The 17,500-nt window shown below is 39.8% G+C and overlaps 2 protein-coding genes across 2 annotated transcripts in view; one reads left to right on the top strand and one right to left on the bottom strand.

Annotated features, from left to right (window-relative positions):
- Positions 1-1,382: 1,382 nt before the first annotated feature.
- On the top strand, positions 1,383-2,426 carry LOC138010488 (alpha-1B adrenergic receptor-like). Its single transcript, XM_068857475.1, has one exon. It carries the CDS (start codon positions 1,383-1,385, stop codon positions 2,424-2,426), a length of 1,044 nt encoding a protein of 347 aa, XP_068713576.1.
- A 3,893-nt stretch (positions 2,427-6,319) lies between these two features.
- LOC137991553 (kinesin-like protein KIFC3) overlaps positions 6,320-17,500 on the bottom strand; it is a 25,399-nt gene continuing 14,218 nt past the window's right edge. Inside the window, exons 12-16 of the mRNA XM_068836626.1 lie at positions 15,345-15,590; positions 13,695-13,824; positions 13,323-13,520; positions 11,922-12,100; positions 6,320-9,228 (exon numbers count right to left, since the gene is read on the bottom strand). Coding sequence (XP_068692727.1) covers positions 9,154-9,228; positions 11,922-12,100; positions 13,323-13,520; positions 13,695-13,824; positions 15,345-15,590 — 828 coding nt within the window. The 3' untranslated portion in view covers positions 6,320-9,153. The remainder of the gene's footprint in view (positions 9,229-11,921; positions 12,101-13,322; positions 13,521-13,694; positions 13,825-15,344; positions 15,591-17,500) is intronic.

Below are 17,500 nucleotides of genomic sequence, written 5' to 3' on the forward strand. Positions count from 1 at the left end.
GTTTACAAGGGATCTGGGAAACTCGGAAGTTGACCACATTTTAAAAATAAAAACTGATGTTTTGTGATATTTTGTGAATCGCTTCTTTATTTAATTTATGTCCTTTTACTGCAATATCATTTTAGCTCCGTATAAATAAGTTATTTGCTTGGAAAGCCTATTTCATCAGCTTTAAAATGATGTTTGCTTTCCCCATAATTGTGAATACTTTTTGTGTCAAAGATGTATTTTGGGGGATAGTCGTTTTACGCACGTTGCGTAACCTGGTAACCTGTCTTATTTATAGCCCTCGAGTGCAGGTGTCTTTCAAAGGAGAGCGCGTGGTTAATCTTTTGAACGTGATAAGCGTGCGTTAATGAAGATAAATCTGTTTGAAATTAAAATGAAATCATTCAAGACATTTGACAGTTTTACTGATCATTAAACATTTATGGCTTCGGGATGTTAAGAAGCACGTGCGAAATGAAATGAAACGAACCGAGATACAGAAAGAATCTTAAACATTCATTTCAGCTAACCCTAGGCCTAATTAGGCCTAAACAGACGTTTTTAGGCCTGATGTTAGCATTAGTAAACGGTTAGAGTTGTATCTGCCGGGAAAATTTCGATCCGTTTCGCAAAACTACTATTTTGCGGGCAGGTGCAACCCTAACAGTTAAGCAATGCTGTAATATTAGGCCTAACAAAAACCTTTTAGGTTAGCTTCACTGAATGTTTGGGAGTTTTTCTGTATTTCGGTTCCTTCCGTTTCGCAAGTTAGTGAAAGCGCTTTTAATAACATGATTTCGTCTGAAATTTGGAATAAATGAGCAAGAGTAAATTTTTCAACGACAATTCGAAGCCTTTCCAAAAATCTACAAGAGATTACTTATCGTAATTAAGCAGATCCAACGCACGCTTGGGACGGTATCACGCAAAAATTGCGTCAGCGGTCATTTACCAATCAGAAAGTTCTTGGTTTATTACTTCGTTTCACACTGTATATTCTTTTAGCCAATCGGATCAAAGGAATTTTTTGCCATGAATATTATTAACATTGTAATTGCTTACAAGACTTCATTTGTCTGCAAATCATTATCACAAAACGATGGACCACCACACAGGATAAAAGAAAGAATTTAGGAAATACATTTCAAAGAAGACCTTGAGAATTTGAAGAAAGACTGCCAGTGAAAGAACTGTAATGAACCAATCTTTTTTTCACGTTTATTAACACTTTAACTGCCGGGAGCTAGTTTTAGAAACTAAATTTGCGTAAGAGACGACAGGTGTTTGCAAGTCATTATTATAAAAGGAGGAATGTAAGCAAACTATGAATAACAACAGGAGCCATAAACAGGACACTTGATGACAACTTGTGAAAGCCAAACTCTCGGTGAAGGATGAAAAACACAAGCCAGTTTGAGAGCTTTACTGAACAAGTTGGAACGGTCGCATTTGCGACTTTTTTGGTGGTCATCTCAATAATAGGAGCATTCGCGAATATTGTAGTTATCGTATCTATTGTGGCTAATGATAGCTTGCGAACCAAGACCAATTATGTCGTTCTGAGTCTGGCCATGTCGGATTTTTTGGGCGCAACTGTTGGAATTCCTCTTCGACTGCTTGAACACGTGAGTAGCTCAAATAGAACTTTGGTGTCTTGTAACATTGTCCTTGCTCTCACACTTTTGTTCGATGGTGTATCAAGACTAAACATCGTGTTGATTTCGTTCGATCGCTTCATGGCAGTGAAGTACCCCTTCACTTACGCTAAACTGTCGTCACAAAAGGCCACCCTCATTGCAATCACTTCGTTTTGGACAGTAATGGTGGCTTTTGCAATTTGTATTTTAAGTGGTGTAGGACTCCGGGACGAAGTAACCGGCGAAGACAAGGAAACCGCGGATATGTTAATATCTTACGGCAAAAAGTCGTGGCACATTTGCTTCCTGTCTTCAACGTTATCCAAAGCTGCAGTCTTAACCTTTACTTTCGGAATCGGTGCGTTCCCTATTATTATCGTGGCTCCTATAAACGTTTACCTGATCAAAACAAGTTTTTGGCACATAAGGAGAATTCAAGATTTGCACACGAGCTTGGAGGCCAACTCCAACTTACACGGAGCGGATGGAAAAGACGAAAACAATCGAGGAAGGCAAAGACGCCCGGTGACTACCCAGAGGCACGGAAAACGAGCAAAGATGGTAGCCATCCTGGTGTGCCTGTACTTAGTGCTTGTAGCTCCTATAAGTGTTATAGATATCGTCGAAACCCTTACCAACATATCAGTACCTTCCTACGTGTCCAAAACTGCTTTGATATTGATATACTTAAATACGGCAGTTAATATGTTTGTCTACGCAGCATTCAACAGGGAATTCCGAGAAGCATTTATTCGAATATTTGTAAAAATGTTTAGGAATCGGTGCTCTAAAAGAAGATGAAAATGCAGAAGAATCACTTTTTTTCTGCAGACGATTTCAGATGTCATTTTAAGTTAGACCGTATCATCTCTCTATGTCAATTTCGCAGATTTGGAGAAGGCATTTGACTCAGTGCACAAAAACGACTTATGGTTGATAATGAACTAGTATGGTTCATCAACAGAAGATCATCAACATAGTTAAAGCGCTGTACGATGGCTTTGCCGGAATGCGCTGTTGTCGAGGAAGATGCAACCTCAGAATGGTTTGAACTAACGACTGGTGTCAAGCAAGGATGTACAATTAATGTCTGGCTTTCTTTTCCTGCTCATTATAGACTGGGTAATGAGGCTTACTGTGAAGGAGGAGGGAATCAGACTGAGGTGGAACTGTTTACATCAAAACTTGAGGACCTCGACTTCGCTGACGATGTAGCTTTAATTTCCTCAACACAAAGACACGTGCAGTTGAAAACAAACAGGCTGGTAGAGAATGCAGAAAGGACAGGCCTTCGGGTAAATGTCGGGAAATGCAACGTCATGAGAGTAAATGCAAAGAATAATGAAGCCATCACAGTGAATGGTCTGGTGTTGGAAGATGTAGAGAAGTTTAACTATCTAGGAGCCACAGTAGGTAAACAAGGGGGCGCTGAAGAAGACATCAAGACTAGGCTAGGGAAAGCGAGGGGAGTGTTTGTGAAGCTAAATCGAGTATGGAATTCCAGCAGTGTGTCGAGGAAAACTAAGATCAGGCTTTACAAAACATTGGTCAAACCAGTTCTCATGTATGGTTACGAAACATGGAAAATGAACATACATTTTTATTAATCCTAGAAGTCGTATAACTATACAGGATGCTAAAACAGTCAGCGACGAAATAGAAAAGAGGGCAAAGAAAAATTAATAAAATAAATAAATAATTACCTAAATTAAATTATTTACAACATATAAATGTTTACATTGCACTACAATATTGTCTTATGATTGGAAAAGCATTCGTTTGGAAGGCAGTAACAGACTCGGCATTACGAGCAGAATTGGGAAGGTCATTCAAAAAGGGCATAACAAGTGGGAAAAATGAAAACTTATATGTATTGGTGCGAGCAAAAATATGTCTGACCTTATAGGGGTGGTTGGAGCGATTGCTTCCATGAGCTAAGACGACAGATGTTGGAAATGTTGAGTCCGGTTGTGCACAGCTTTATACATTATGGTAGCGGCGCTTAGATGTCGACGGACTTCAAGAGTGTCCCAGCCCAGCGAGTGCTGCCGGCATAGAAGTTACGCTTGAGAACCGAGAATAATCAGAACAGACAAATCTTATAGCGCAGCGTTGGACAGCCTCCAACGCTTTTATGTGTTGTTTTTCAAAAGGACTCCAGGCAGCTGAGGCATATTCCACATGAGGTCTCACAAGAGAGTTGTATGCGAAGGTGAACGAAGGTGATACTAAGAAAATCGACATGTTTCAGAACCGATGCCTGAGAAGGATAATGAAGATTAAATGGCAAGATAAGATTAGTAATAGAGAGCTACAGGAAAGGGCTAACGTGGAGAGGTTCAGTGACGAGGTAAGAAGAAGGAGATGGCGATTCATTGGACACATCCTCACTGAGACAACAACCTGACAATGACTGTGTTACAGCCCTGACATGGACCCCAGAGGGAAATACAGCCTGGCGGCGCACAGCAGAAAAGGAGAGGTCCAAAGCAGGGTGGCAGTCCTGGAGAGAGGTGCGCACTGCAGCGCAAGACGGGAATCGATGAAAGCTGATGTGGAGGCCCTATGCGCCATCTTGGCGCCAGGGGACATGTAAAGGTGAAGGTATCATCTTTCCTTTGACTAGCTTCTTTTAGCTATTTAACGTCAAACTTAGGAGCATTTCTTTCTGTAGTTGTCCAATGAATCTAAACAAACCGTCTCACAGAAGAAAAAGTAAATTAAACAGCAACAACATTTCTATGTAGTGCCAGCAGCTGTAAACGTAAGACTATCGACTGAATTCAGTCAATCAAAATTTCCCCGATGACGGTTGAACGAGAGCAGTTCTATTTTATCCTAAATAGTATTCTGTTTTATTCCCAATCAAGTTATTATGGCAACAATAAGAACGACTGGAAACAAAAATGGCCGATAGTAGATGTTATATTTTTTTATAATAATAACAACGTGCAAAATCTAAAACAAAACGTGAACGACGATAATACAATAAAGAACTCAAACCTGGTTGAACGTTTTCCAAAGCTGAATGAAAAGTTTTCAAAATTGAATCCAGTTTATAATTATAAATTATTATAGGACTAACTTCGCGAGCGGGCATTTCACATAAAAAATTGCTACGCCAAGTAAAAAGAAAAGCCACTAGATTTCTCGTTGACTTGAATGGAATTTCATGCCATTGTTGAGGCAAAACACTACTAGACTTATTTGCGACGGCAAATTAAAAGCTCACCTAAATCGCGCTGTGTTACGAATATTAAGATTATATGAACGAATTGATATATGAAATGAATCATATACTGAACTGCGGATATGGAATCAAGTAAAGCTATGATCCTCGCAGTTTAATGGATGCAATTTTAGCAATTGCATAGAGAAGCTTTAAAAATTCAGGACTTAAACGGGGTTTGAATCCGCAAGTGACCAGCTCCCAACGGCAGTGGCTTCATTGCTCAGTTGGTTAGAGCGTCGCACCGGTATCGCGAGGTCACGGGTTCAAACCCCGTTGAAGTCCTGAATTTTTCAGGCTTCTCTACGCAATTGTTAAAATTGCGTCCATAACTGCGAAGATCATAGCTTAACTTAATAAGAAGGTTATTGGCTTTAGCCAGTAATAGGACATTTGCATGATAACGTCATTTGACTACAAGCACCAGAATCCTATAGTTTTTGCTTGTCTCATGCTAATTAGAGCTATTGTTATCTTTACCCAGCTGGGAATTCAAAATTTCATTAAGAAAAGAAAAACAGAATTATGGTAGTTGTAGTCAAATGACGCTATCGTGAAAATTGCCTATGAGAGTAAAAGAAAAGGCTCTATAAAAATCGGAAATAGGATTACAATCAGCGGTAGCTGATGCAGATTTGACTTTCTCGTCTCCAGAGCTCCCGCCTGACTTCAATAGTCGTGTCCAGCTTCGGGCCAACGGGTTTTAGGGACGAAGCTGGACCTTTTAGCCTTCTACGGGCGTTTAGATTGCTGGCAAGAATGAATCAACATCGCGTGAGTGTAAGATAATGCGAGTGAGCAGAAAAACAAAAATAGCAATAGGTATTTAATCTGAAGAGTCTCCTCATACGCTCGCTCGCAGACATTTTCCTGGCTCCCTTCTATCAGTGTCATTCCACTTTAAAAAGAACAAAAGCAGAAAAACGGGGTCAAGATCTCACAGCTGCGTCTTCCCATGTCTGCCCGATAGGTGGGAGAATATTTGTTCTGTCGAACTTTGTAACGGAACTGTCGCACTTCGTAATACCTGTCGCACTTTGTAATAACACTTGTCGCACTTTGCAATAAAGTAGCTGTCGCACTTTGTAATAACAAGCTGTCACACTTTATAATAAGCTTTCAAATTACATTACCTTTGAATGGCATGTTTGGTAGAAATTGCATGACTTAACTACTCCTCCAGAGCACAAATATCTTCTTCCTTGATATTTCGCTCTGCATTCTGAACTGAGCGGAAGAAAAGAAACGCGTTCTCCTACACGGTTCTCGCAATTGTTATTTTGGATCCCACACAGCTTGCGTAGCAACGATGGAATGCAATAAGTGAACGGAGGGGAAATAAACACCGGCAAAGCCCATGGATAGCTTTATCCACCTTTTGCACAACCGAGGCTAATCCAAAACAACAACAACAACAAAGGGAAAGAGAAATCAAATACTGAAAAAAAAAATACAAAGGCTGCAATCAGCTTTAAGAATATCGGTTCTTTTAATTAATACGCAAACCACGTGATTTGATTATTCAATTTGCAGCAAGCTAAGAACACGTTCTCTTGCTTGCTTCTAGAGTACTTTTAAATATCGCTGCTTCGTCCTCCGAATAGACTATTTCCAATAAGGAATGAAAAAATTGTATAAATAATACAAAAATGATGAATCATGCAAATTTATGTACAACGGTGAAAAATTACCAAACACCTAACTTCAATTCTGTGATAACCATTTCCGGATAAAAATATTGAAAATGTATCTTTTCTTTTGAAACTTTTAGCCCTGTTAAGTGGCCTACTTCAAAAATAGAAAAGTTCTATTGGGACTTCAAGTCGTCGCCACCTGTTACCCTTACAAATTTGCATAATGAAATTGTACAACAATACAAAAAGGTAGCAGGCGCGTAGCGTTCTATACGCATATACGCACGTGCGTACTTGAAAAAATGACCACGCTACGCGCCTGGGTAGCCTTGACTTATTTCAAATGTAGAAGATTCTATTAAAACAACTGCTCTCGTAAAAACGACTCACAGGCAAGACTAGTTTAATATAAATTCACTTGTCAAAACCAACATGTCCCTTCCTTCGTATGCGAAACATCAAGAGAAGATAAAAAGACGGTTTTTCTCGTAAGATAAACAATTAAGTGCTGTCTCCTTCTGAAGACCACAGTTGAAGAACTCTTTGAAAACTAAGCCAGTGATTATAAAATAGAAAGGTTTACGAACCAAAACAAGATAAGATTGGCCAATCACAACTGACGTTCACAATCAAATGAGCCATGCAATCGTGGCATAAAGCAAGAGTCCATTATCCAAGAGTAAGAATCTGATATAAGGTTTGGCCCCATCAGCGTCAGAAAGAAGTCTATTTTTAAACCAAGTTTTGCGGGAAAATAAACAATAGATCAAATGGGCTAACTCAAAGTTATACCCAATTCAAATCTCCCTGGGTTAAGATATTTGGGCATTGTATATGCATTATAATAACAAAGAGGGCAAAATTACTGAATGCTGATTGGTCAATGAAGAGGGTATTTTTTCTTAATTTTCCTTGAGAAGACGGCAAAATTACTCGCTCACGATTGGTCGAGCGCCTAAAATTCTCGCTTCTGATTGGCTGAACGTACGTCTTCCACATTCAGTTGGTTTCTTCTGTTTGAGCAAAACAACTTCGTCTTCATCGAAGTTTGTCTTTTAATTCGCGCTGCATTCGCCGAAAAGGCATAAAGATTAAGAATTGGCTTTAAAAGATGATCTGAAATTTGAATTTTCGAGTGACAAGAAGAAGGGCAAAAGGTTTTTTTCGAGAAAAACTTAAAACTTGGATCGGCTTACATGGCGCCCGGCGTAGCGGGATTGTGTGGTTGAAAAACAAAATGATTCCTTTCGTCAAGGGCTTTCAGTTTACCACGACATCTTGCAGCTCAACAAAAAAGGTCACAGAACAATTTGCCATTGACGGGAGGAACGAGTAGCTCAAATTTGGTGGATTTCTTTGGACAAACCGTTTGCTATGTTTACGGATGCGTATTTGCAAGTGGTAAAAACCTCTACAGCACAGGTGAATAAAATAAATTGAAGCTTAACATTTGGTTTAATCGTTGTTACTGTTGTTCAGGAATGAAACTCGTATTTTCCTCTCGAGGGGATGTAAATAACAATCATCTATACTCGTTTTGGACGCAAAGAACAAGTTGACTTGCTTGTCTGTTTGTCAGTTGTTTTGCTTCCGAGCGAACGAGTGTTTCCGCTTAGCTGTCTGTTTTTCGAGGTGCCTCAACAGTGTTAAGAAAATTTTGCCCTCTTTGTTATTAACAAGTAATCGCAATGGGTCCTCGTAAAATTAAGGATTAATATCACTCGTGTTTTCAGAAATTGCTGAAATTGCCCTCGTCGCTTCGCGACTCGGGCAATTTCAGCAATTTCTGAAAACACGCGTGATATTAATCCTTAATTTTACTCGGCCCCATGTGATTACCTATACTAATATGTAGCATTCACAGTTCAATAATATGGAAGTACCTGGAACAAAACGTTTTATTCCCAAAAGGTTTGAATTGGGTACAACATTGAGTTAGCCGATTTGGTCTATTGTTTATTTCCATGCAAAACTCAGATTAATTAAGAATAGACACTTTTCCAAGGCTGATGTGGACTGGGCCAATTTGGGTAAATCTCACTCCTGGGAGCAAATACACGCTTCTGGCCCAATACTTATGAATAATGAACATTTATCATATGGCAAGAGATTCTCAGGCTACATGGAGCACTCTGATTGGCTGGTCTTCGGTCGGGATTTTACAGAACAGACCACCATTACCATGGAAACAATCCGTTTCCGTACTTTTTCTTTCTCCCGGGAAATTCAAGTTGAGCAAAATACAAAAAGGTTTTAAAAAGCGGAGTTTAATGTTTTCATCACAAAAGTATAGGATTTTAGTTTTAAATGTAGAAGGTTACAGTTCAAAGTTCCCTGATGGAAGACGAAGATCACGAACATTCACAAAGTGGAGAAGTGCCCCATCGCTCAAAGAAACAATGCCATATAATAAACAACTTACTAACCTCACTCGCTCGGCCCCGTTCGTTTTTATACAGACCTCGCTGTGCTCGACCTCGGGCCAATATTTTCCAGTACGGCCCTCGAACTCGGTTAGTAAGAGGTTACTAATCATAACCGGACGTTAAAAGGGTGGAAATTTTTTTTTCCCAGTTGGAATTAACTTAATAGTATAAGATAGGTTCTTGGCATCATCTTGGGATTCTGTCATGTGCAAGGAAAACTCCACTGTACAAGGAATAGTTTAGTATCTCGGTTTCTTAGCTGCTTTTATTCCGGCATTCCTAGCTGGAGATCCAGATGGCGAGCTGGAGGATCCCTGAAAACACAACAACAAAAAACGGATTACTTAAGGTGGCTCATAACAAGAGTCCATCCAACCAGTCGGACAGAAAAGGCAATAATAAAGTTAGCAAATACAAGTTGAAAATATATTTAGTTGGGAATAAAACGAAAGAAAGCGTGACGCTTTTCGCTACTCGAGGACTATTACTAATAGTCCTCTAGTAGCGTAGGCAATCAAACAAAATACAGCATTTGCATTAGTCCACTAGTTGGGTGATACTAAACACAGATTGGCGCCCCGTCCCCATCAGCGTCAGAAAAGTGTTTATTCGCCCCATGTCAGTACATCACGAAGTCCCTTCTAGTGAATGTTGGGGGCCCAGAGCTTTTCAAATGTAACTATGACATCGGTCAGCTTAGTCTAAGTAAATGCCTTCCAGATTTTTATCAGGAAATAATCACATTTTGGCAAGACGTAATAGCTTTCAACCCAAAAAACAAGAATGATGTTCTTGAACAGATAGTTTGGAATAATAAGTTTATTAAGCCTGATAAGAAATCGATGTCCTTGCAGCATTAGCGTTACGCAGGAATTCTCAAAATTAACGACATCTTTGATAAACAGCAAAATTGTTTTCCGTCCTTCGACTCTTTTCGTAATAAATTAAACGTAAGATGTAATTTCTTACAGTACTTTACTCTTGTTAACGCCATCCCTCAAAGTTGGAAAAAACTCCTTAATTGCTCCCTCGAACAAAGCTCAACATCGCAAATATTAATAGAGGAAATGACATGTAAAAAAAATTATAGTTAGCTGCTGTCTCTTCGATCAGGGCCTCCGCCGACTTGTGAGAAAAGACTCTTAAATTTTGGCTACCAGAAGGATGATTTGAGAAAATTATATCTATTGCCTTTTGAAGTAACAAAAGAAGTAAAGCTGTCAATGTTCAAGTACAACATTATTCACAATATCCTGTGTACTAAGAGTTTATTATTTAAAATGAAGAAAGAAGACTCCCCGCGCTGCCCTTTTTGTCCAGCAGATCATACCATCATTCATCTTTTCACGGAGTGTGCGCAAGCCACTTTGTTCTGGAAGGAGTTTCTGGATTGGGCCTCACACATGGTGAACTCAAAATTATCGCTTCCAATAAAAGAAATTATGTTTGGTATTATCAATAACGATTCTAAACTCTGTTTAGCCCTCAATCATTTAGTCGTTATGGCGAGTAATTTCTTTACGTAAAAGCTCTTAACGGTAAATTTTACATCTTTAATGAATTTGTTTCCCTAGCTCGTGATAAAATTAGGCTAGAAAAATATACTTCTTGTACGACTAGTTGCGAAAAATGGTCTGTTTTTTCGTCTCTTTTAAATACGGTAAGAAATTCTGTTTACTTCACTGATTGCGCTCTCATTTAAGTTTAGTTACTACTAAAGATTTTATTGTATTAGGTTTCTTTTTTGTCAGCTTCAAGTTGTAGTGTTTGCTTGTGTTGCAGATTTTCTTTTTTGAATGTTAACTGCACTTGTGTATGTTCAATAAAGTTGGATTTAAAGTAAAAAAAAAAAAAAAAAAAAGGAAAAAAAAAAAGAAAAAAAGAAAAGTGTCTATTTTTAAACCAAGTTTGCGGGAAAATAAAACATAGACCAAATTGGCCAACCCAATGTTGTACCCAATTCAAACTTTTTGGGAATAAAACGTTTTGTTCCAGATATTTCCATATCATTTTATCGTGACTGCTACATTGCAATGCAGATACAGTACACACTACACAAAGAATCTGAACTCTGGGAGATCTGAATTCGGTACAACATCTGGTCTATTGCTTATTTTCAAGCCAAAGTTGGTTTAAAAATAGACATATTTAAAATAGACATTTTTCTGACGCTGATGGGGACAAACCTAATTTACCAGATTCTCTGCTCATACCTGTTACAACAATTTCAAGGGAATGTTTTATTAGATTTATAGAAGGATTCACTCCAAAACCGTGACAATGTTTCACATGACGGCAATGTTATGGCATTATAACAAGAGGGACTCAATATTAGGATGTCACTGGTCACCATAGCGACAGAAAGCCATCTACAGACACCCTACACTTCACCTTTAAAAGATTGTCTCAAAACTGAACTGAGTCAACCCTAGTTTTTATTGCTGGAAAGTGATCAAGTTACAACTCTGACAAGTTAAAACAAATTCTCTTGAGCGTATTCAGAGCCACCTTACTGCGCCTTTCAATAACATGCGGACTCTTAAATGCAAAGGTCAACCGACAAATGCGTTTTTCGCTACCCTCAATCAAATTTTCGGCCGCTCCTCCGAGCTTCCGACCACTGTCGAGCGCGCGTAATCAAATCACATCGTTGAGCCCAGGTCAGTCAACATAGTCGGAAGCTGGGAGGAGCCGCCGAACATTTGATTGACGGTAACGAAAAACGCATTTGTCGGTTGACCTTAAGAGTCCGCATGTTTTTGAAAGGCGCATGCAGTAAAAGGTCACTAGTCGCCATCTTCTGTTCAGTATCGTGTCCACGACACTACGTCATCAGACCAGGCAAATGAGATTTTGACCCAGTGAGGTTTAAAATTTAGAATCGTGTCTTAAAAGGGCTAAATTTGGAAATATGCAAAAACCTATTTTGCTTCCCCTTCCTAGTTTGCGATTGTTTCGTTCGTAGGGACACAAAAACCTGATAAGCTGGCAATGTCAAGGGTAGTACCTCAAGTTCTCTCAGTCTGTCCCTCATGTTAGCTACCTCAGCACTCTCGGTTTTCTTTGTTGCCTGTCCGAGCTCCACACTTCGTACTCGCTGCGCAAAATTCAGGCTGCACAAAGTTTCGCTGACATTTTTCTCAACTGGAGCGACTTGAACAACCATTAACGTCTTGGAATCCCCTCCTGCAAATTACAATGGTTATTACAATACGGGAAAAAAACAGGAGGAAAACGCTTTCATGATGATTTGTCCCTATTGATTATCCGCCGTCCTCTTGCGCTATTTGAAAGAGAGGCAGGAGAGGGAGGAAAAAGGGGGGGGGGGGGGGGGTGTGGTGTAGGCAGAAGAGACTTAAGGAATGGGATTTAATAGCGGCTATGAAAACTGATTTTCCGGTTTCTCGGTTAACCACTCTTACGAGTGGGCTTACTCGTACTGCCATATGAAGTTTCCTATACTATCACCAGAGCGCATGACTCTTTTGATCAACTTCGAGAAAAAACAAGCTTTGATTAGTAAAAAATCAGGACTGCAATTCGAGGACTTCTGGTCCTGCAGCACAGTTTCAGACAACGACTTTTTCGCCTGCTTGCCCTCTCTAAAATATAGCGTGCTTTTAAACTTTGCACTCAAGTTATTCTGCGCGTGCAGCTCGATTTGTTTGCCACATAAAACCTATTTTCTTAGACAATATTGTTGGGATGACCGTCGCCGTTGGTTCGCCCTCTAATGAAACAATTGACAGAATATTATACTTTGCTAGCGAACGTAATAGGGAGTTTTTGAGACGCCGACGGCAACCGGAAGAGAACATTTTGCGTGCCAGGGCAGTGGAGTCTCCCAGATTTTTATATTTATCATCTCTAATGGAGAAAAGATACTTAGTAATGTAAATGTGGTTGTGTGAAGAAAAGTTAAAAGGGAAAACAGCGCACTTCTGGTTGCCGCTCGCCTCTCAAAAACGCGCGTGCTTAAAGGGGCTAGGTCACGCTATTTTAGGTAAATTTGTTTAATTTTGTTAATTATGAGCTCTAAACGTCAAATTGGTAGAGGAAGAGTCTTTCGTTTGAAAAATCACGGCCACATAACAACTGAGAATGATTTTCCAGCTTTGTAAATGACATTTTGATACACACTGATATAAATTTGAAAAAAGATGGGCCGACGTTTTTCAAATTTACCCAAATTCAATCCATTTCAATCCTCTCCAGTTTTGTCCATCCATGTCCCTTCTTGGCTTCCCTGTGTTTTGTTAGAGTTCTTCTATAGTTTTGAACAGTTATTTTGATATTTTAGTTAATTCTTTGACCATTCGATGAGTGCTGAAATTGCCTAAAACTGCGTGACCTAGCCCCTTTAAGCTCCTTAAAAAGGACGAACAACGCAAGATCGCGAAAAACTCACCCAACGATTCTTGAAGAAGATATGTCAATTTTGAATTCCTGTAAGGAATATGTGAATTCTTATTTTTCAGTGAATGGATCACGTCTCCCAGGGAAGAAAGAGACTTATTAATATTTTGTGCCTCTTTCATTCGGGCACCTTCTGATCCACTCTTTGAAACCCTCTCGGAGCCGGCTAGATCCACAAGATTGAGCTTTCCTGTGGAAAGGGAAAAAAGACACGGCACTGCTTTCACAATTCCATTTGCTACAGAACCAGAGAATATGATCAAGAAGTCTCACCCAAGTGAGCCTGCTTGACGCTAAGTTTTGTATAAGAAACATGCAAATTATCAAATCAAAGAGACTTGAACTAAAAAGACGACTGCATTACCTGTTGTTCTATGGCCCGTTGTCTTATTAACACCAATTACGGTCACACAAAGTAGGGCATGTGAACGAGACGAGTGCTCGTTCATGTCCGTAATTGCAGTCGCTCTATTGGTTTTTCCGATGGCGAATACCTGTCAATCAATCAATCAATCAATCACTCCATTAGTCAATCAATCAAAAAAGTCACAGTCAGTCAGATAGTAGATGAGTGTTGTCCCTTTAATAGCGTTTACAGTATATATGTAATCGGCACAGAAGTCAGAAGTCAAGTGAGGGCTTTACAATACTGTGAACGCGACGAATGGATGATTGACCTCGTCGTAGCTCAGTCGGAAGAGCAACGCTGTTCTCATCCAGAGGTCGCGGGTTCGATTCTCACCCAGATCCGAGATTTTTCTCTTCCCTCGGGTGATACAAAAAGTAGTTCCTGATGCTGTTGATCAGCGAAGGTTCTTCATCAATTCATCACATTCACAGTAGTGTAAGGGTCAAAACTCATTGCCATCCCTCAAACTGACATTTCCCTTTTTATTCAACTTACACGACGTACAATCGACTTCAGACTTCAAATCTACTTCAAAGAAACAAACATTTCAATGTGCAGAGAACATTCAGATTAGGCAAGGTTCTCCTTGCATATTCCAATATTAACTAGACTAACGAGACAAGCTCCTAGAAAATCGATTTTTTTAGAGTATTGACATAGTAGTGCCCAGCAAAACGAGTAAAAGCTAACCGTCTTCAAAATGGTTTTTAGACCTAAATACTGTAGATCAGCGCGGCTTTGCTTAGAAACGCTATTTCTTGTTGAACTAAAGCTCTAATTCTGCCTGTTTTCATTCTTTTTACAGCGATAAGCTTCTCATACTAAGATGGGATATTACGTCATGTAATTGTAAGGAAATGTCCAATGTCAATTTGCCGGATGGCCATTAGTGTTGACCTAGTGTAAGGCCTCAATTGATGTCTGTCAGCCAGACAGTCATTAAGTTACAGTCGTTGATGTTGCGTTTAGTCAATCAACCACCCTGCGAGCAGAGCCTCTCTAAAACTCGGCAGAGAGCGAGAAAAAGAGGCTCTCCAGAAATCGTGTCAAGTCTTTTAAGTCGCCGCAGCCCAAGTTTCTGGGCTAGTCACTCCGGTCAAACCGGTTTAGGCAGCGCGCGCATCATATTTTTGACAAGACGAAGGTCAAAATGGAGCTTTCAGTGCGAAATCAATATGGCGTCTAGGAGTGCGATCGAGACTTGGCCTGGCTTTGAGACTGTCTCCAAGCAAGGGCTTGCGCATACTCACGATTTCTGCAGAGTCCTTTCTTTCTCGTCGAGTTAAGAAAGGCTCTGCTGGCAGGGTGTCAATCAACAAACTATCCAACAAAATAATCACAGCCAATGAGTCACTTCACAAACTAAAGTCTATGTACTAGCGACAAGAATCATAACACTACTCCAAAAATAAGGACAAACATTTTCGCACGCACATAAAGCGTCATAAACGAGAAAAAATTATTTTAAAAAGTAAAGTAAAAAGCAAACCAAGTTCGACTATATGCGCAAACTGTACGAGGTGAGAGATGTTGTAATTTTCCCACGAAAATTCACTTTCTTAAAACTTGTCAACACGTAAACTCAAACCAAACCGTGACTCCTACCTCATTCAGTTCATCCACGTCATTGACCTGAATTTCTGTCAGCCCGGGTACAAATAGGCCTTCTGTTCCTTGTCTAATGTCTAATTTCGCGGAAGGATCATCACCAAGCAAGTCCCGAAGCATTTCGTTGTAAATTTCTAAAACCGAAACGTTGAGAGTAAAATCCCAATCAACACCTCGGTCACGTGTTTCTTCAAAAAGCAGGTTGAGAGCTCTTTGATTTATGCCGGGATTTCTTGATGGGCCCTGCAGAGACAAAAATAACAAGATTGTAGTTTTAGAGCCAAGAACCAGGGAGTGAATGAATGGGAAGTGAAATGCACCTGCGCTGTTTAATTTATTGAAGAAAAAAAAAATTCGATTTCATGATATGAAGATCATGCATACGTCATTCATGGCCACCATGTTGGCGGGCGAAAACAATAGATCTCGCATTAACTTCTCTTGTTCACCGATCTGCATTTGTACGTACGTCACTGCAGAATTGTGATCTTTGTCTCAACACATTGGTTACAGTGTAAAAGACTTCGAAAGGTGACACGCATAAAGCGCGCGAAAAAGAAGCCATAAATACGGACGAGATAAGCAACAACGTTAGTACAAGCAAACAAACTGGCCTTTCTAGTCATGCTTTCTTGCAGTCTTCATTGAATTAACAAGGGCGCATTTCGACTAGATCGGGCTGAAAGGAAATATATTCGGCGCCATTGGTAGCCCTTATACGGTGGATGTATGATCCCGGGACACAGCACCACGGGCAAATGTAACTTGGGAGTCGACTTTTAATGAGAGAGAAAAACCGGACGACGCTGAGAAGACTCCTCGTGTTAGTTTGAAATCGCATGTAACTTAGCCCACATTCGACCTCACATGTAGAAGGTGCAGGTGATGATTCCTGACCACTAGGCCAGCCTGACCAGCATAGACGTAAAGCAAGGGATATTTCCGGACGGTCGCCCATCGACATTTACCTCGTCCCCAGGGTCTCTCTTCTTCCAAGGAAGGGAAGAAGAGAGACCCTGGGGACGAGGTTGCATATTTAAACTTATCACTCACTGTCTCGCCTCGACTGCTACAAATGTTGCGCAAGGTCTTGGTGTTCTGTTTTAACAAGAACGCGGGGAACCCTCCCATATAGGAATAAGCAGGGGTATCCCGCTTGTTCTGCTCGTTAATACGAAAACCACCGATCTGTGGAATGGGCCCGAATTACTGAGTCACTGCCCCGCCCACTTTCGCTCGTAAATAGTTCAAATTCTTGAGAGGTGTTGCGTTCGACGCGTAGTAACAGCGAGTCAATGGTTGCACTTGCAACCCCTTCGCTGGACAAGAACAGCTGGACAGAATTTTATCCATTTCCCTACGGGACTCATGATTTTAAAAACGTATCTTTCCATTGTTCCATTGTTCTTCTGGCTGGCCACAAGTAGCCTACTAATCGGGGACACCTAGTTAACAATATCTAAGATGTAATAAACTTAAGATTACATTTAATAATGTTTACAGCAAAATATTTACTACAAAATTGCATTAATAGCATTAAAATATTAAATTTATATATAAAATGAATAATAATAATAATAATAATAATAATAATAATAATAATAATAACAATAAAATGGTTTACAATCTAATATAATTAATCTAATCTAAAAGTGAGCGAAAGATTGACTTAACAAGTAGAGTCTCAAGTGTTACACAGGTAACAATTTAAAAATTTGTTCTCAACTATGAGACTTGCAATGTCCTTCTTTCTGATAAGTGTTTTAAAGGCCGATAATGAGGCTAGGGCCTATCCTCCTTAGACAGTTTGGACCATAAGAGTGGTCCAATGTATCTAATAGAATGCTTGCCATATTTTACATTATTATATGGCTCTGTCTCACGAGGACTGGAAACTACAAAATTCACGAATTTGATTGGCTAAAATGGATATTGACCGCGGTCTATATTTTCCCATCTAGACCGGCATCTAGACGGGTAATGTTTTGCGGTGAAAAGATGCAAACTAAAATGCAAAAATATTGAATATTTTCTTGCACCAATATTTATTTATGGAAGTGCCAAACAGCATGATGACGAAAGAGAGGCTGACGAGCAAACTTTGACAGAATTAAGTTCAGCTCATCGCCACTTATCGCCGTTCGCAAGCAAAT

The sequence above is a fragment of the Montipora foliosa genome, chromosome 1 (genome assembly GCF_036669935.1).
Source record: "Montipora foliosa isolate CH-2021 chromosome 1, ASM3666993v2, whole genome shotgun sequence".
NCBI lineage: Eukaryota > Metazoa > Cnidaria > Anthozoa > Scleractinia > Acroporidae > Montipora > Montipora foliosa.